The 21,677-nt window shown below is 39.1% G+C and overlaps 1 protein-coding gene across 1 annotated transcript; it reads right to left on the bottom strand.

The window, feature by feature from the left end:
• Positions 1-420: 420 nt before the first annotated feature.
• LOC130467823 (uncharacterized) lies at positions 421-5,604 on the bottom strand. The gene is made up of 3 exons (XM_056836720.1): positions 4,999-5,604; positions 3,221-3,304; positions 421-2,038 (listed from the first exon to the last, which is right to left on the bottom strand). Exon 3 carries the CDS (start codon positions 2,033-2,035, stop codon positions 1,055-1,057), a length of 981 nt encoding a protein of 326 aa, XP_056692698.1. The 5' UTR covers positions 2,036-2,038; positions 3,221-3,304; positions 4,999-5,604; the 3' UTR covers positions 421-1,054.
• Between the last annotated feature and the right edge of the window lie 16,073 nt (positions 5,605-21,677).

Here is a 21,677-nt window from a genome sequence, read left to right as displayed (position 1 = left end):
ACTTGGTGGTTTTGGCCTAGTATTCTTTGCCCTCGGTTTCTTGGGTGGTTGTGTTCTAACCTCAGGCAACTCACTGTAAAACAACGAATAAGCCTGTTTATAAACATGCAAAGTAACTATGGAACATGGCTTTGTTATATACCATTACCTGCATGAACCTGTAGGCTCAGCCATGGCCTGCACACTCCTCATGCGCTTGCTGCATCTTGGACGGCTTACATACGAACTACTCAAGAATTGATCTATGTTTAACAGAATTCATAGCAGGCTATGTGTAAGACACTTAATAAAAAAAACCACACGCATGAAAAGGCGGAGGAACTTACTCATCACATAAGTTGGCACGCTACCTATTTCCAAATGTTCAGTTCCCTGCACAAACCATCAGCTGTTTAATCTGCAAACACAAAATAAGCTAAGTCGACAAACAAAGGCACAAAGAACACGCTGTGTACAAAACGAACAACACAAGTGAGAGCCTCTCCTCAACCAAAACCCAACATTCAATAACTGTGAACACAACCTACAGACCTGAATAGACATACATGTTAGTCTGGTGTGTCCACCAACTTACATTTACATATCAAACAACCCTAGGTAAATTTAGAATGCAATTAACAACAAGAAACATGAGCAGGAGGCAGCATCAGGGAAGTGAGACACGATACATCAAGGAAAGGGAAAAGCACTGTAAAGCAGGATACAAAGAAGAGTGCTCCAAAACAAACTGAATTTCATTTAAACATAAGGATTCAATACAAAGTTGACTGCTATTAAAAGCATACATATGATCGCCATATACGACGAACCAGAATTTCTAAACATAGCACCATTACAACTTGAACTACCTAACAAGCTTGACAGCTAACAAAAGAGAAACTGTATGGCGATACAGCAAGAGGGAACCAAAAGAGAACCATCACCCCTAATATTACATATACAAGCCACCTAAATTATAGGAATACATCTAGGCTTGTCCCATCAAAAGAGGAGGCAGTTTCACGAAACAGAGCACGGTGTGCTCACACCCCAAAGGTTGAACTATTTCGGTAGGTTAAACAGTCTTCCGGCGTTTGAACACAGTGTCAAGTTCAGGTGGAACAAAGAAGACCGGGGTTGCAGAAGTAGAACCAGGAACAGATGGCCTGACAAAAGAGGGTCTGGACATGCGCTTTTTGGGGGGGAGAGGAGCAGTAATCATAGAGGGTATCTGAAATGGACAACCACGGGGAGTCAAGCAGTCTTGCTCAATCACAAGGGCGCTAGGCTGAATAGTTTCTTTAACCCCGGACATGCGCTCCCTCACAGTCGAGCAACTTTCTTGTTCAAGAGAATACACAACAGCAGCGTATTTCCCAGACCCATAGTTCGCGTCTACAAGTTCAAAAGCATAGAGGCGCATCAAGCAATAGATGGCCTTCTTTGCTACACTTTGCTTAGCATCCTCAAGAGTCTCTGTATAATCCCCAACAACAGACTCCATAGCATTACTCTTGTGCGGACTTGTGAATGTCAACCAACAAACCCAAGTGTGAGGCCCAAACTGGAGATGCTCAATAGGAGCAAGCAAGACTTGAGTCTGGGCAACCACGGTGCGCAATACTCCTATATAATCCAGACGCACGTGTTTCACAGAAACTCGAATGTCCATACAATGATGTTCTGGAGGCAGGACCTGTGGATGTCCGCTTTCAATACCCTCTAACTCAACTCTCTTGAGACGATACAACCTCGCACATCTTTCAAGGGCCCTATTGCTAGCAGAAGTAAAATCCTCAACAACAACATCATATTTTTTTATAAGGCTACGGACAGCCTTCTCAGCAGCTCTCTCGCAAGACTCCTCCAGTGTAGGAGCTTCTCCGCCAATGTACACATAAGCAATTGCACTCGTTCCCGGCCTCACCGCCACGCAAACATTATTTTTATCTATATCTAACATATCGTACATTGGCTTTGGAAAGTGCAAGCACTCTACAACCTGCCTCAAAAGAGGCTGAAAAGGAATACGGATTTGTGCGGGCGGCACTGCCATAACCTGTGATGGGAAAAGGCTAAATTAAGGGGATTTTAGGCACATAAGCAAGCAAACAGTCTGAGACTGGGCACGTATATGGTTAGGCACACCGAGCAAAGCAAGAAGTACAAGAACTCGCTGTTGGACTTAAAATCAGGATTGCAGATGACCATGCAAAATGAACAAGGCAATTAGCTTGTTAGCCCACTGTACAACTGCTCTACAGGCAGCAACAAAAACTAAAACACTCAAATGTTGGCTAACCACCCTAGCACAAACCTAGACCTAACACTGGATTTTTTAAAATATTGGGATGTAAGTGTATGATAAACATAAAGGGGGGAAACCTTGCTGGGCTCACCACTATTAGCTGTGTGTACGTGTTGTCAGTTAGGACCAATTGAAAAAGGTGAGTCGGTTCCAAAAGACTTAGGTTCTCGTTAACTCTTGTAGCCAACCACACTATAGGTCACAGTCTGATTCAAGTAAGCACACTATAGGTAGCTATTCAGTCAGGCAAACTACATGGAGACAGTGACTCCGTCAGCCATACTTACTTATAGTATTAGGATTCGATTGATATTGAGCTATCCTATATGTTTGGGATTTTAGTGGCACTGTATATCCAGGGACAGTTGAACTCTCTTCAGTGTGTAAACCTTAAACACTACCAACAAACACACAATACACGATACTCCATCTATATTACGACTAAACATACCAATAGCAACAGATTGATACCCCGAATCACCCCGTAGTAATTAGTGCGTGACTGCTGAAAATTGCAATGCTATGTTAACTTCCACCCAATTGTCCCATTTCAGTATGCTATCACAACAAGCCAAAGACAAATATATAATCAGGTCAATGGACAAAACATCACCACACACATGGATGCACACCTAGGGCTTACACTATAAGCATAAAAGGATAAGGCTAGAGGGCGGTTGAAGGGTTGACTACCTCTAATGTTGTGACCCAAATATTACAGGGAAAAAGAGGAATCTCGGACGGAAATGAATGCTTTGGTAACCCCCAAGAGAGTTAATAAACCAGCAGGCAATGGCAAAACATGTATATGCATACAACTAAGCAACAAGAACACAATCTATTCAAACCAACGCTGCCTGTATTGCAGGCCAGGACGGAAAAACTATAATAACCGGCACAATGAACAGCAGGCAGAATAGTTCGGGCACTCACCTAACGCACTCAAGAGGCAAAGCAAGGATAGCCGGAAACACTCGGAACCAAACCGAGCAATGATGCTTGCAACACCTGTCCTGCCTATGCAACAACAGACAAGAACAAATGACTAAATTAGTTGTCCCCAGATAAAAACACGGATCCAAAATGCAAAACTTAGACAGTAACAAACGGCAGTTACACATCAGTTTACGTAAATTAGCTAGCTAACTACTCTATCAAATATATGCCAAACAACAACTGGATAAAACATGCCTAATTACAAAAATTGGAAACAGAGGCACGTGTTCGCTCCAAACTACACTGATAAAAATTAGCATCAAAGGGAAGTTATGCATAGACAAAATAGTTCTATATTGTGTATGTGCGCACACACACACACAAGTGACAGGGAAAAAGTGCAGTAAAAGGCAACACGACGACCTAGCCAACACAAAGACCATGTTACAGCATTGAACCTCGAAATTCAGGGACGTTACCAATAAAGACGGCAAACTGAATTAGGGATCTCAATGCATAAACATCTCAATATTTCATCACAGCTTAGGGATATGACTACATAACTACCTTAGTGCATAATGATCCTCATCTTGTATTATATAGAAACTTGTGTTAACTGAAAGAATGGCACCCCAGAAGAACGGACAATAAATTTACAAGTATGTGCACAGAGTATACAAAATAACACTAAACAAATGGGGAAAAAACGGATGTTCTTTTTTAAAAACACCAGCAAAGGACCAAGGAGTGCACATTCAGTATTCACCGATACATGTCCATAGATCGTAGGAGGATTTCCGTCAAGGGTAGACAAAATTTCTGGTAGATCATATGGCCTGGGATTTTAAATAGGCAGATTACATTAGATTGACAACAAACGAGCATCAAGAAGCAACATTACAACCACTCTAATTATGTGAGTTAACATGAACACATAGCTAATCTTAACCTTGTTATTAGTATGAGTAATAAAAGGGAGCAAAGCTGATTGCACCACCTTTCCAAACAAAGGAAAACAACTGGTAAAAGGGAGCAAAGTTGATTGCACTACCTTTCCAAACAAAGTAAAACAACCGGTGAAGCAAAACCCTAAAAAGGAAAGAGAACCCCCCTCCCTTTATATATAGGTGTCTACTTTTGGAAACCAGCAGTTCTAGAAATTGGAAAAAGGACAACTGATAAAGCCCTCTAACACACACAGCCACAAAAAAAAGGGATAATAAAAAAAGGCAGCATGGTGTGATTTTGAGTACAAGGAAGGTTGTACTATCCCAGGAAAAGAGGGATGTGCACAAGCCGAACCCAAGAGTAAGGGGAAGGTTGTACTATCCCAGGAAAAAGAGGGATGTGCACAAGTTGAACCCAAAAAACAGGGTTGTCTTAGAAATCTAAGTGTGAAGCTAAAACACCATAAGTAATACTGTAGAGTATGAATTAACATGTAATGAAGAGGATTAATTCCAGAACCCAAAATCAAGAGAAAAAGGATTAATGCACCACAGTTAAGGGGAGAAAACACCACAGTTAACACTCCAACCTACGAATGAACATGTAATCAAGAGAATTAATGGAAGCAACAAAAAATAACATAAGGCTGAAGATGATTAATGCACCAGAATCAACAATTTACAGATGCAATCGAAAAAGAGGTAAATTGCAAAAGAAAACCCCCAAAATTACTCTGAATCAACAATTTCCAGATTCAAGATTTAATCGAAAAAACCCTAAATCGCAAAAAAAACTCAAAATTAGTAGATGATAAATATAGAACATACCTGTTAACAACCTATCAAGTTGTTAATCAAACCACCATCCTAACCAGTAACCAAAGGCGGAAAGATTTCAAGCATGTGGGAAGCAATGAACTATTTACCAATCGAATGATCATCTAGGAATGAAGGTTTGCCTAACTAACCAATTCAATTGCGTCAGGTAATGAATTCAATGCTTCCCACAGGCTGGAAGAGTTCCGATCGTCGTAGAAGAATAGCGCCGCCGCACAAGATAAGACGAACTGCGAAGAAGCAACAAGCTGGATCAAAGGGAGCAAAGCGAAGAAGGAGACACAGGTGGAGAAGGTGAGGCAAAAGGGGAAACAGAGGAGAGAAAAATGGAAGGAAGAAACAGAAAGAAAAGAGAACCGCCAGAAAAGAGAAACAGAAAGAAAAAAGAAAGCAGGAAATAAAGAAGGAAAAATAAAGAAAGGAAAAGGAATTTGGGAAAATGCTTGAATCAAGGTTTGAACCTTGGGTGGCTTAGCAAATAGCATAGAGCAAACAAAGGGAAGGGATGTAGGGAAAATTCCTTATGAATAGTGAAAATCAAGGATATAAGACTCATAACACTATGCATAAGCATAGTGTTTCCATCCCACACATTTTAAAGGTTTGGGATATACCGTATATTTTACGATAATTATTTTCTTTAAGGTTTATTCCGTATAAAAAAATTATTTTGTTTTAAAGTCACGTAGTACTAGCTACATAAAGTCTTTTAACCATTAAAGTCAAAGAAGGTCTTCTTTAAACAGTTTGATAAAATATTTTGCTACACTATACTCCCTCCGTATTTATTTAAGAGATACACTTGGTCGGATATGGGTATTAAGAAGAATAATTGAATGAAATAAAATAATAAAGCAAGTGGGATTGAGTAGATATTTTAATAAATAAACAAGTGGGGGACCATGCCATTTTGGGGGGGTCATAGAGTACATTAGATGTATTATTTAATTAGATGGTGGAATTGATAAGTTACTAAAAATGGCAAGTGTATCTCTTAAATAAATACGGCCGAAAAAGGGAAGTTTATCCCTTAAACAAATACAGAGGGAGTATCAACTTAATCTTTTAGCTTCACTAAATATGACATTAGTTTGATTATGATTTACATTGCACGCGCCCATGCATGGTTAGACCTAGGTAGTGGTTATTGGACAGAGTAGTCGGTGCCATTTATGGGTAAAGAGTTAGGGTCAACGATTTCTATTGGACAGGGTCATTAGTTGACATGACTATTATTGGATATGTCAAGTCGATGCAATGTCAGAATGTTAGCCTAATAATTTAGTAAATGAAAATAGATAACGTAAAATAAACATATAAATAGAGTGTTCCCTCCGTCCCTTTTTGTTCTTAGTTTGTTATCATGCACACGATTTAGCGAATAATTAATGTTAGATTAAGATTCTTTCTATTTTTTATTTAAACAAAAATTGCGTCTAGTTTGTTTTCACTTTTATCCAAAATCTCACATTTGGAAAGTGCGAAAGATTTAATGCCTGATGAAAATGTGTAAGAGATTAAATGCCCCAGTGAACTTAATTGGTTAAAATAATCACTTTGCATAATTTTTGACAGAATATTAATGGCATTTATGTAATAATATAAAAGGAAAGATTCTCAATGTAATGAACAAAATTAGACACTCTAAATGAACAAAATGGGACACTCTAAACGGAATACGTAAAGAACAAAAAGATGTGGAAGGAGTAGTATTTTCACGGATTTTCTATTGGTTGTCTTTTCCATCCCTTTTCCTTGCAAATTTATTGACCTGATCGTTATGGACCTGCTATTGATCCTTATCCCACATCAACCCGACCCACGTTGAGCCTTTAAAAAGTGATGCTCTAATAAACCGACCCGCTACTGACTTGTGCCGATTTTGATTTGACCCGTCCGATAAGTAGGTCTATGCATGATGAGCAAATGACAAGAGAAAGTGTTTTATTTGACAAATATTTTATAAAAGATTCGGTTCTTTTCACATTTGAGAAAAAATTAGGTTTAATAAGTCAATTCCACTTGTATGGACCCGGTCCACGTTATAATTAGCGTGAACCAGGGTGTTTTAGTAAATTAGCAGTGGTGGATTAGGAAATCGAAACCCTCGTCATCTCCCTAACCAAATCCATCCTCGGTGGAAATGGCTTCTCCTTCAGAGTCCCCTCTCGCGCGTCCTCTAACCACCTCTACATTCCGAGCTCGACCACATTGTTCTCAAAGACAAGTCCTCCTCCCGCCTCTTCGCCGTGGTTGGATTTGTCCGTAAAGCAACCATCGTCGCCGTAAGATTTGTCCGTAAAGCAACCATCACCGCCGTAGGATCTATTCGTAAAGCCACCATCACCGCCGTAGGATCTGGTTGAGAAGGATGCGGCGTTTATGAGGTTGGATGAATATCGATTTTACAATCGAATGTTGCGACAAGGTTGTTTCTATGAAAGTTGAAGCTTGAGAGACATTTTAATTTATTAATTGCTGAATTTTTGCTTTCGATTGCCGAATAAAGAAGAAGGAACGAAGAAGGTGAATAGGCCCAATAATTGGTTTCACCGTTTGACGATTGTTGTAGAACCCTAAATCCAGTATCCACCAAAGCTAACACAAGGCAATCGTCATTTTCGAATAAAGAAGAAGGAACGAAGAAGGTGAATATGAAAAATATGTCATATGATGTGGACAAGTATAAGATACCATATAGTAATTATTTATATTCCATAGTTACTTATATCATGTAGTTAATGTTATCAAAAAAAAGTAACTATATAAAAAATAAGAGGAATTATATATTCATTCTTGCAGACAAAAAGAGAAAATTATAGAAACTATATGTTTTGTAAAGTAACTATATCTTCAGAATAGTAATTATGAAAATAAAATAATATACTCCGTAATATAGGCATTTCGATAAGAATAATCATTCTATTCAAAGAGTAACTATATCATATAGAAAAGTAATTTTAACTGTAAAACAATTACTACAAAAATAAGAATAATTGTATATTCATTTTTGCAGACAAAAAAAGTAAAATGTAGAAACTATAGGTTCTGTAAAGTAACTATATCTTCATAATAATAACTATGAAAAAACAATATAGTCATTTCGATAAGAATAACTATTCTATCCAAAGAGTAACTATATCATATAGAAAAATAATTTTAACCGTAAAACAATTACTATAAAAAATAAGAATAATTAAATATCCATTCTTGCAGACAAAAAGAGTATATGGTTCTATAAAGTAACTATATCTTTAGAATAGTAACTATGAAATAATAATAATAATAATAATAATAATAATACTAATAATAATAATAATAATAATAATAATAATAATAATAATAATAATAATAATAATAATAATAATAATAATATAGTCATTTCGATAAGAATAATTATTCTGTCCAAAGAGTAACTATATTATATAGAAAAGTAACTTTAGCTGTAGAACAATTACTATAAAAATAAGAATAATTATATATTCTTTCTTGGAGACAAAAAGAGTAAATTATAGAAACTATAGGTTCTGTAAAGTAACTATATCTTCAGAATAGTAACTATGAAAAAATAATAATAATAATATAGTCATTTCGATAAGAATAATTATTCTATCCAAAGAGTAACTATATTAAATAGAAAAGTAACTTTAGCTATAGAACAATTACTATAATAACAAGAATAATTATATATTCATTCTTGCAGACAAAAAGAGTAAATTATAGAAACTATAGGTTCTGTAAAGTAACTATATCTTCATAATAGTAACTATGAAGAAAAAAAAAATATAGTCATTTTCGATAAGAATAATTATTCTATCCAAAGAGTAACTATATTATATAGAAAAGTAACTTTCACTAGTGGAAAAAGGGTCATTTGCATCGCACTTTTAAGCACATTTGCGTCGCACATCGTGCGTGGCAAAAGCTCTCGACGCAAATGACTAAAAGTCATTTGCGAAATGAACCTCATTTGCAACGCACATTTAGCAAATGTGCGTTGCAAATGACTTTTCAGCACCATGCCTGAAAAGTCATTTGCAACGCACATTAGCTAAATGTGCGACGCAAATGACTTTTCAGCACCATGCCTGAAAAGTCATTTGCAACGCACATTAGCTAAATGTGCGACGCAAATGACTTTTAGGCGAAAAAAAAAAGTCATTTGCCACGCACATTAGCTAAATGTGCGTTGCAAATGACTTTTTTTTTTAAAAAAAAAATTCGTTTTTTAATATTTTAGTTACAACCCAATAAAAGGCAAAATCACCATAGATCACCCAACATGTTGATAACCTAACTACACTTTTAACATAAAAGTTTAAGTGAACCATAAACGAATGAGGCCCAAGATATCATTCAAGCAGATGAAAAAGAAAGTGGAGATGGAAACAATAGCCATGAGATGAGTAACTTGAATATGGAGCTGAGTAAAAACAACAACAATCTCTAGGAAGTTGATGACCAAGTTGCAAAGACAGAGAAACTTGGACTGCAACAGACTGCAGCCATAAAGTTAGTACAAGAAGCACTTAATGCAATCCTACAATATGATGCAGAGTCATTTCATCAACAGCCAAATCCAGTCCAAGAAATGGCTACCCAGCAACCTGATTTCCTACACAGCAATCTGACATAAAAGGTAAGGACCGCAACCATACAGAACAACTCAGCTACCCAGCAACAAGCCTGCATCACCATTGACCAGCCCTTCAGAATTGTACAAAATAGTTCACCTGTCCAGCAGTCCACACAGGACAACAGTGGCAGCAAGTCTGCATCACCAACCCCTCTGTACATGGCTAACAAGTCAAAACTACTAAAAACAATCTGAAATTTGAGGCATTAACTCAGATCCCAAATACTAAAAACTAATAAGCTAAAACCTGAGTCAACGCATCTAGAAATTTAGTTTACTTTAAGAGAGATTAAGTTTGCTTTTGTATAATTTTCCTTTAACAGATTTTAATCTAGCTAATTCATTCATTTCTAGTAAGTTTTTAATCTAATTTTAAAAATAGGAGAATCATAGGAGGAAAATGTAAATTTGTGTGCAAGCCATACCCCAAATTCCTAATCTAAACAATGAATCTGGATAATACAAATTCATCTGAACTTTGTCAATAATCATCTTCTGAGGTGGTTCTTCCCTTAGTTGCTCATCATTATAATCATTGTTCACATAATATCCTACTCTAATCATTATCATGGAGTGATAATTATTGCATTAGTGACAACGTTTCCTCCAGAAAGGAGGTTGGTGGGTATAAGTTAAGGTTAAAAGGAAAGATACAGAGGAGTGTTAGTTTGCATCAAGAGATACAATTTACTTTTATAGACATGTAATATACTTTTGCACAATTTTAGTTTATTTAAAGTCTATTTTAATAAACTTCGCCCGTATTACATTGGAGTTGTAAGCTCCTACAACAGTTGAAGCAATAGAAACTCACCGAAAGACACCTTAAAACATTCTTCATGATAGCCATAGTACAACCTACGCAACCTGCTCTCTGTTTCATTAGAATAAACAACTTCCCAACTGATCATCACAAACCTCAGGACACTTGGAAGTTTCATTAATAATAAAACAACCATAGCAAGCAGGCATATATACACTTCCCAACTGATCATCACAAAGACTACCAACCAGAAACAACCAAAAATAAAGGTTATCCAACATCCAAGTTAGATATGGTTACATATGAAGCACCCATAATAACCAAGGTTATCCTACGTCTTCCTGACAGTCACAATATATAAAAGGAAAGATATGCCAATACAATCAAAGGGCCCAGGAAATTCATTGTGAATGAAAAAAAAAGAGCAAGCTCTAGATAATTAGTGGATGCAAGATTCCAATTTAATTTATGCAAGAAAAATACAGAACTGTAAAAATCAAAAAAAGAAAAGAAAATGAATGCAGGACCTTGCGAAAGGCATTGTTCACGGCGAGCATCAAGCTTACACTGGTTCAATTTCTCCGGCATATTCGACTGTTACATAAAAAAACTCCATTGTCAGACCAAAATCAAACAAATTACAATATGAAATAAAAATAAAAATTTGAACCGAGAAAAAAAAAGCCGAGAAATTAAAATTGAAGCACACTAAATTATGAATTTACAGCGTTCGTGCGACACTAAGCCACAAATCTGTCCTAACTGATGTTCTAGGCTTTTTACTATAACTTTAAGCAAGTTCGTTCTGGAGTCTGGAACGACCAGTCTATGGTCAAATTGGTCGCCATTAACTGATACTATTAAGAGGACATTGTATATCACTGCACCTTATTCCCCTTCCTCATGACACATTTCTAGTCTACTTCAGAAATTAAACCAAAAATTCTCAACTTTCCAACAAAACTCTAAAAGCGCTAACCAGATCAATAACCAACCATTATTCTCAACTATAACACTAACTAACCAATCCAAATCAATAAAAACATCTATGAAATCAACAAGAAATATACCAGGAAATTAAGGGGGGAAAGAGTAAAAAAATCTAGCAAAGAAATCACAATATATCACAACAATCAATCATTCTAAAACAAACAATGCAAATTTCGGATGAAAACTAAAATTAAGAAGAAGAAAAAAAGGAAACAAAGAGAGTTATTCAAAGTCAGTAAGTAAAGAAGAAAGATACAAACTTCTATCTGAATTCATACAACTTCAAGCTGATTAACATTTGCAAGCCAAAATGTATAGCTTAATCAAGAACAAACAACAATAATTCAAAGTCTTACTATAGTCTCATACATTTTGGAAACATGAGGAATGAAACTTACCATCGGAGTAAATCTTCTTACTCCCAAACGAGACTCAATTCAGCCAAACCACTGCAACAGAACATTCAAATGAACACAATGTCAGAACAAAAAAAATCTGCGCAAAATTAACAAAAACAAATTCATAATCCCTAGCAAAATATTACGCACACTCACCCCCTCATTGTTCTAAATTATTGGAAATTAGTGACCTAATTCACGTAATTTCTCACCAAATCCCAAACCCAAAAAAAGAAACCCTAAATCTTTCAAATTAAACAAAAAAGTAACCACAAAATTCAATGAAAGTGTACCTGATTGAGTAAATAAGGGAATCAATTGAAGAATTAGGGTGAAGAAGATGGAAATTGAGGGTAAGTAAGTGTACCTGATGGAGACAGGGATCGATTCCTATTCAGTGGGCATTCTCCAATGGAGGCGGCGGCGGCGGCTGTGGCCTACGGTTCCAGCGAAACTCTCTCTAAATGTAGCTGCGCCTGGTGTAGGGTGAAGAAGATCGATGGAGGATGAGGGTGAAGAAGATCGAAGATCGATGGAGGATGAGGGTGAAGTCGTGAAGGTAGCTGCGCCTGTTTGTTTTGTTCTTCTACAAATTAGGGTGCAGTACGCGTGGGTGAGGAATATAAAAACTTCCGAATTTTTTTTACCTCCTCTGCGTCGCAGAATTACTAATCTGCGACGCAGGTGACTTAAAGAGTCATTTGCGTCGCAGATTAGTAATTCTGCGACGCAAAGGAGGTAATATTTTGCGTCGCATTATTACTAATCTGCGACGCAAATGACTCTGAGAACATTTTAGAGTCATTTGCGTCGCAGATTAATAATTCTGCGACGCAAATGACTAATTTTAAAGCTTAGAACTGTCAATTGCGTCACATGTTTAAATGTGCGAGGCAAATGTGGTGATGCAAATGATTGTTTTTCCACTAGTGTTTAGCTGTAGAAAAATTACTATATTATAAAATAAACAATATGATATAGATGATTAAGATGTCATATAGTAACTTTTTCTATTATATAGTTACTATTATATATCATATAATTACTGAAATAAAAAAGAGTAACTATATCAAAAGTAAGAGTAATTATATATAACTCTTGAACAGTAATTAAGAAAAATATTAACTATATGGTTAGTTGTTCTTAGCTACAACATTCTAATTATTTGCATCTATTAAATAAACCACATCAAACTCGAACGTTTTTTTAACTAAATAATACTAATCGTCACGTTCACTTCCCTTCCTTCCACTAGCACGTCCTCCCCTTCAATGTCCGCGTCCTCTCCTTCCACCAGCACATCCCTTCATCGTTGTTAGAATTTTCTTCTTCTTCTCTTACTTTTGTTTTCCTTGCATAAGTTATTCTTTGCACGACTTCAATTATGAATGCATCATCTTTGTATTTCTGAATCAATAATATATAAAATAAGTTAATAATTTAACATATAAATATGAAAAATAACATAGTAATTATGTAAAACATATAGTTTCTATTATGCAACATATAGTAACTCTTAGAATTGACGATGGTAAGATACTCGAAGAATTACAGATATAGTTATTGTTATAGTCATATAGTTACTGTCATAATAATATAGTTACTCTTATTACTAATAACATAGAGTACAGAAAAGAACAAAAAAAGAATATAATGATAACATAGTAACTATTAAAAACATATAGTTACTATTGTACATGATATAGTATCTCTTAATATTAATGATAGTCATAGTAACTATTAGAAAAATATAGTAACTATTATAATTAATGATGGTAAAATACTGAGTTCCAGATATAGTAATTCTTATAGTCATAGTTACTGTCACAATAATATAACAACTCTTTACAACATATAGTTACTCTTATAAATGATATAGTCTCTTAACATTAATGATGGTCGGTCATTTGGTAACGATGTTACAAACATACTATTAAACATATAGTTATTGTATACAAGACATAGTACATATAAGTAATATTAATAGTCAATTAGTCATATAATTGCACATAGTTATTGTTATACAAGTATATTTACTCTATACATAATATAGTAACTCTAACACTAAAAATATAGAATAGAAACCAACATCATATACAAAACAATGTAAAAAACACATAGTATCTTTTTCAAACATATAGTAACTTTTAAAACTATATAGTACTCCCTCCGTCCCTTAATACTCGCACCGGTTTGACCGGTGCGGATCGAGTTTAAGACATTTGAATTGACTTATTAATTTAATGGGTGTTTGTTGATAGTGTGGTATTTTTTTAATATAGTTAGTGGGAAATGTGTAAGGGGTGGGGAGTGGTGAGTGAGGGGTGTTGATTTTTAAATGATTTTTTGTAGAGTATAGGGGTGTAGGTGGGGGTAGTAGGTAAGTGTGAGAAATAATATAATATTGATAAAGATTTCCATTTATAGAAGCGGTGCAAGTATTAAGGGACGACCCGAAAAGGAAAGCGGTGCAAGTATTAAGGGACGGAAGGAGTAACTATTTAAGAAAAATAAACCCTAACCCCACAGGAAGGCCATTAGCTCCAACCTCTTTGAGTGTCTGACTCCTAATCTGCTGAAACTCAGGCTTTAGAACTTCTTCCAATGCAGAACCACTTGCAATAATTTGATGGACATTTCTGTAGCCTTCTTCTTCTTATTTATTGTTACATATTTATTTGCAACCGAAAAGAGGACAACAAATAAAGAAAAAGTCAGTAATATAATCAAATAGTAACTATTGTAGACAAAATAGTAACATAAAGAGGTATATAGTTACTGTAATAAACATATAGTACATTTTTTATTTATTTTTTTGAAGAAACATATAGTACATATTTTAAGCATATAGTTATTGTTTTTAACCTATCGTTACTATTGTATTCACATAGTAACTAATTTACATATATAGTGACTATTGTAATCACATAGTAACAACTTTACAAATATAGTCACTAATATAATCAGATAGTAACTATTCAAGACCAAATAGTAACATAAAGAGGCATATAGTTAATGTACTTAACATATAGTATCTATTTTAAGCATATAGTTATTGTTTTTAACATATCGTTACTATTATAATCACATAGTAACTAATTTACACATATAATGACTATTGTAAATACATAGTAACTACTTTACACATATAGTCACTAATATAATCAAATAATAATTGTCTAAGCACCGATAACTTACTCTAAAAGACATAGTTACTATTTTAAACATATAGTTACTCTAAAAAGACTAGTAACGTAAACACAACAAAACATTCCAGTTTTAAAAAATAACACTAAAAAATACTTCGCAACATACATAAAAAGATAACTATATCATTTATATATATACTAACTATGTCAAACACAAACCCTAATTTCAACAAACCAACAGACATTTCTGATTTTAAAGAAAATAAAACATAAATAAGTTCGAATGCATACCAGACGTAGTCGCATTATATATGTATTGTTGGCCTTTTCGGTGAATCTTGAGTCGAATTAGTGAAGGAAATAATGCCCTTGGTCCAAGTATGCATTCAATGTTAAGTCTAATAAATGCGGTTCAGTATTAATTAACAAGTTAATAATTCAGTGAGATCAAGTGAGCTGAATGCCTAGCTAGAGGCCGCTTCAGTTCAAGTGGAATTAATGATATTAATCCACAGCTTACTCTTGACTGAACCCGTAGGGTCACACAAATAGTACTTAAACGGATCACGTATTTAATGGCATTAAATACTCTATCTATGGATATTCGGAATCGACGGATCTTGGTTTCAGTGGGAGCTGAGATCGTCACAAGCAAGAAATGAATACTCCGGAAACGATGATATTGCCGGAAACGGAAATATGTTTCGTATCGGAAATATAAATATTATCCAAGTCGTAGATGTTACCGGAAACGGAAACATGGTACGTATCGGAAAATATTATCGGAAATGGAAATATTGCCGGAATCGGAAATATTGTCGGAAACGGAAATATTGTCAGAATCGGAAATATTATCGGAATCGGAAAATAATTCCGGAAACGGAAATATTAAATATTTGTTCGAAACGGAAATTAATTCCGGAATCGGAAATATTAAATATTGTTCGTATCGGAAATGAATTACGAAATCGGGTCTTAATCGGAAGCGTATCGTACGAATTAGCATCGGACGAGGCTCGCTAGACGAAGGCCCAGCACGAAGCCAAGCCATCGCCCAGCAAGCCACACGCATCACCAACACACGCCAAAGCCTCGACCAGGCCCAGCGCAAGCCAGGCCCAGCCGAAGCCATGGGCGCGCGCGGACAGCAGCATGGGCCGAGCGCTGTGCGCTCAGCGTGGGCCGCAAGGCCTGCGCGGGTGTACGGTGCTCGTGTGATGCTCGTGTGCAAATCCTAAAGCTATCGAGATTCGATAAAAGATTAAATCCTAAACCTATTAGATAAAGTTTATTTAAATAGAGTCCTAGCAGGATTCTAATTAAATTAATTAGTATCCTAATAGGATTTCAGTTCCTTTTCCATACCTCTATAAATAAATGCCTAGGGTCATTATTTACAGTAACGATTGAAGTATTCTAAGGGTAAATTTTTGAAAGAAAATTCAGCCATGCACTTGCTGAAGGAAATAGTGCCCTTGGTCTAAGTATGCATTCTATGTTAAGTCTAATAAATGCGGTTCAGTATTAATTAACAAGTTAATAATTCAGTGAGATCAAGTGAGCTGAATGCCTAGCTAGAGGCCGCTTCAGTTCAAGTGGAATTAATGATATTAATCCACAGCTTACTCTTGACTGAACCCGTAGGGTCACACAAATAGTACGTAAACGGATCAAGTATTTAATGGCATTAAATACTCCATCTATGGATATTCGGAATCGACGGATCTTGGTTTCAGTGGGAGCTGAGATCGTCACAGGCAAGAAATGAATACTCCGGAAACGATGATATTGCCGGAAACGGAAATATGGATCGTATCGGAAATATAAATATTATCCAAGTCGTAGATGTTGCCGGAAACGGAAACATGGTACGTATCGGAAAATATTATCGGAAATGCAAATATTGCCGGAATCGGAAATATTGCCGGAAACGGAAATATTGTCAGAATCGGAAATATTATCGGAATCGGAAAATAATTCCGGAAACGGAAATATTAAATATTTGTTCGAAACGGAAATTGATTCCGGAATCGGAAATATTAAATATTGTTCGTATCGGAAATGAATTCCGGAACCGGGAATTTAATCGGAAGCGTATCGTACGAATAAACATCGGACGAGCTTGCTAGACGCAAGGCCTAGCACGAAGCTAGGTCCAATGCCTAGCAAAGCCCGCGCGCGACCAAAGCAAGCAAAGCCCAAACGCGAGAGCAAGGCCAGCAGGCGCGCGCCCCTCGTGGGCTGCGAGCACTTGCTGGGCCTGGGCTCAGCGCGCGCGCGCATGGCGCCCCTCGTGGGCTGCTGTGCCTGCGTGTGTGTTTGTGCTTGCGTACGAAACCTTGATCGGTTTGGATTCGTATAAGATTGATTTCCTAAGTCTACTAGATAAATTAAGTGATTGAATTTTAGATTAATTCAGATTCACTAAATCGGATTCGGAATCCGATGGAGGGGAACGATGTCCTTGTCCAAACGGATTCGGAATCCGATGGAGGGGAACAACTGCACTCAGTGGCGAGATCACAGCCGACAAGGGCTACCGCCGCAACAACCAGTAGTCCCCCAATCCCTTCTCGAGAAGAGCTTGCCGCAGCCATGACCATCATGCAAAACTACCTCTTCAATGAGAAAGAACAGGCACAGGCAGCGGACCGCCGAGAAGCGAGGAGAATCAGGCGACAACTTCTGCTTAATAGGCCACCGCCTAACGAGGACGTTGCGAGACCCGAACGCACTCTCCCTACCTTGTCGGGAACACACTTAACAACAAGATGGAGAGAGAGTACCTGGATACGCAACAGAGGGCCGAACAGCAACCGTAATGGTTTGACACACCATCCCCAACACCGCAAGCTCTCCTAAGCGGAGCAAGTGACCGCACTCGGATCCGAAGCTCGGTACATAGCAGGTTGCGCCCCTCGGTCCATGATAGGTTGGGCAGCCCCAGCAGATCCAGTAGGCGAACCGAAGCCAGTAGCCAGTCAAGAAGGAGAAGAAGGAGTGATCGAACTCCTAGCCCCCTACACGCCCCCGAACAGTCCCACAGAGGAAACTCGAGGAGCGATGGTATCAGGGCGAGGCTAGGAAAGAGGATCATAACCCCAGCATCTTCCCCGTTCTCGAATGATATTGTTATGGAGGAGATTCCCAAAGTGAGGCTACCAGCACACTTAACATTCAGCAAGATTACGGATCCGAGGGATCACGTCATCTCTTACGAGCAGAAAATGTTCCTGAGCCCCTACTCCGAGGCTTGTTGGTGCAAATACTTCCCAACCACGCTGACATGAGTTTCAGGGGAATGGTTCAGGTCGCTGCCGAAGGGATCGATCAAAAGCTGGAAGAAGCTGAAGAAGCGGTTCTGCATACAATTCGTGAGCAATAATCGTCCCAAACGAACTACCGCAGAGCTGACCTCCATACAACAAGAATGAGATGAAAGTCTTCGAGACTTCATGGCCAGGTTCATGAAAGAGTCCACCAACATCCCCAATCTGCAGCCAGATGTAGCAATCTTCGCCCTGAAGCACGCGCTTCGGGAGGGGAAATTCCGAGATAAACTGTCGATGAAAAACCCCTCCAAGATAGCTGACGTACTTCAAATGGCGGATGCGTTCATCAGAACGGAAGAATTCAACAAGGCAGCAGCAAGGCTGAGGAACCCCTCGGATACGAGGGATACCAAAATGAATCAGAGTAAGCCCGAGGGCAACTCAAGAAAGGGGAAAGAGAAGGTGGGTGCGAGAGAAGCAAGCCCAAAGAAAGATGGGAAGAAGGGTGAATTTCAACCCAAATACACCAATTACACTCCACTCACCACATCCCGAAGAGAAATCTTCAGCCTCCACAAGGATGATTAAAAGTGGAAGCTGCCGGACAAGCTCAGATCAAACCCCCTCCGTAGGAACAAGAACAAGTGGTGTGAGTTCCACGACGACTTCGGCCATACCACCGAGGAATGCAACTCGCTGAAGGACAACATCGAGGACCTCATCCGCCGAGGCTACCTAAAGCAATACTTGCTCGACCGAAGAACGGAGAGGGAAGAAAAAGAGAAAGCGACGTCTGGAAAGCTACAAGAGCAAGCCCAGAGAAGAGTCCATGAGACCGAAGGGCAAAAGAAAAAACCGATTCTCGTGGTGTTCGGAGGCCAAAGATCCGGCCACGCCAGCAAGCAACACTTGAGGGATCTCTCCCACCGAGTCAACTTCAGCACTATAGGGGAGAACCATCCTACACCCCCCGAACATGACTTTTACTGCCGATGACTGCCTCGGAACCCAGTACAAGCACGACGACCCGTTGGTAATTGAAATGGATCTCAACAACCACAACGTTCACAGGGTACTGGTCGATGGAGGGAGCGCCGTCAACATCATCTTCAGAAACTGCTTCGAGCAGCTCATCCTTGAAGAAGGAGAAGAGTCTTTAACTAAGGTCAGTTACCCGCTGATCGGCTTCAACGGATCCGCAACCATTCCGCGGGGAAAGATCACTCTTCCCGTTACTATTGGCCACCCTGGCAGCAAGGAACGTCCGAGAGGAATTCTTAGTGATGGACTGCGATTCGGTGCATAACGTCATCATGGGACGAACTATGATTCACAAGATACAAGCAATCCCATCCACGTACCACCAAATGATGATGTACGTCTCGGACGCAGGCTTCGCCGAGCGGATAAAGGGTGACCAGGAGGTGGCAAGGTCAACCTGTCACACTGCTATCCAAAAACCGAAGCTAGGAGACAGTCCTAGGGAAGAAGACGAGAAAAGTAGCCCCCCAAAAGAGGAAAAAGATGCAAAGAGGAGAAAGGCTGGCCCGAGCAGTCTGGTAAAACCCGCCGAGGTTGATGCTCGACCAGAAACCCTTTCTCCCGAACCAAATCAGGAAATGGAAGACATTCCCTTGGAAGATGATTCGGACAGAAGCATCCGAATAGGCAGAGGCCTGAGCTCAGGGCTCCGAATCGACCTGATCCAGTTGCTGAGGGATCATAGAGACATTTTCGCATGGTCGGCAGCCGATATGCCAGGGATAGATCCGGAGATGATCTGTCATAAGTTAGATGTCAACGCCGAGGCCCGACCAATCAAACAGAAGAAAAGAAACTACTCCTCGGAGAAAAACAAGGCCATCGCCGAAGAGGTGAGGAAACTGCAAGAGGCAGGCTTCATTGAGCCATGCATGTACCCCAAGTGGCTGGCCAACGTGGTCATGGTCAAAAAAGCCAACGGCTCGTGGCGCATGTGCGTCGATTTCACGGATCTGAATCGAGCCTGCCCGAAAGACTGCTATCCCCTCCCGAGGATAGATCAGCTAGTGGACTCCACCAGTGGCCATGCATTGCTTAGCTTCATGGACGCCTTTTCAGGGTACCATCAATTATTGATGCACCCCGACGATAGAGCAAAAACCGCCTTCATCACAAGCGCGGGAGTGTTTAACTACAGAATGATGCCCTTCGGATTGAAAAATGCCGGGGCCACCTATCAAAGGTTAGTTGATCACGTCTTCGCTGATCAAAAAGGAAGGAACGTCGAAGTCTATGTGGACGATTCCATAGTGAAGAGTGTGAAGGAGGAGGATCACATCAAAGATTTGGCCGAAACTTTCGCCAACCCGAGGAAGTACAAAATGAAGCTGAACCCAAAGAAGTGTGTCTTCGGGGTTAGAGCAGGAAAGTTCCTCGGATTCATGGTGAGCGAAAGGGGAATTGATGCAAACCCGGACAAGGTCCAGGCCGCATTAGACCTACCCGAGCCAAAGACAAAGAGAGACGTGCAAAGGCTAACAGGCAGGTTAGCCGCACTTTCAAGATTTATATCGAAGGCTTCGGACAAGGGGGCACCCTTCTTCAAAGCTCTCAAACCAAAAACTCTCCCAGGAGGAGAAGCAGAGCCTGCCAAAAAGAAAGGCGTCCCGAGGAAAGTAGACCCCGAGCTGACATGGGAACAAGAGCAGAAGGATGCATTTCAACAGCTCAGGGCTCACCTGGCCCAACTGCCGACACTAGCTAGGCCGAAGGAGGGGGAAACCCTATACTTATACGTCGCAGTTAGCCCCGGGACAGTAAGTGCGGTACTCCTGCGGGAAGAAGAGAAAAGGCAACAGCCAATCTACTTCACCAGCCGAACCCTAACAGATGCTGAGACTCGGTACCCACTCATTGAAAAAGTAGCATACGCAGTGGTGGTGGCAGCCCGGAAGCTTAGACCCTACTTCGATTCTCATCAAGTAGTGGTGCTAACTGACCAACCACTGGAAAAAGTGCTAGACAAAATAGAGAGGTCGGGAAGATTGGCTGCATGGGCCTTCGAGTTATCTGAGTTCGGCATCAAGTATCAACCGAGGACCGCCATCAAAGCACAAGCACTCGCTGACTTCTTGGCCGAATGCTCATATCAGGAAATGTTGGATGACACCAAGAGAACATGGGAAGTATACACTGACGGCTCTTCCACAGTGAACGGCTCGGGAGCCGGAGTGGTGTTGATACCCCCAGTAGGGAAAAGCATCGAATATTCCCTGAAGTTCGGTTTCAAAGCAACCAACAATGAGGCCGAATATGAGGCCGCAATCGCAGGCATAGCTCGAGATAGAGCTATGCTTATCTCTGGAGGCCGAACATGTTTGCCTCAAAACTGATTCTCAGCTCGTAGCCAACCAAATCCGAGGGGAGTATGAGGCCAAATGGCCAAGTATGACAGCCTACCTAGCAAAAATTAAATCCTTA

This window comes from Spinacia oleracea, chromosome 2 (assembly GCF_020520425.1).
Source record: "Spinacia oleracea cultivar Varoflay chromosome 2, BTI_SOV_V1, whole genome shotgun sequence".
Lineage (NCBI taxonomy): Eukaryota > Viridiplantae > Streptophyta > Magnoliopsida > Caryophyllales > Amaranthaceae > Spinacia > Spinacia oleracea.
This window is presented reverse-complemented; position numbering and strand designations above follow the sequence as displayed.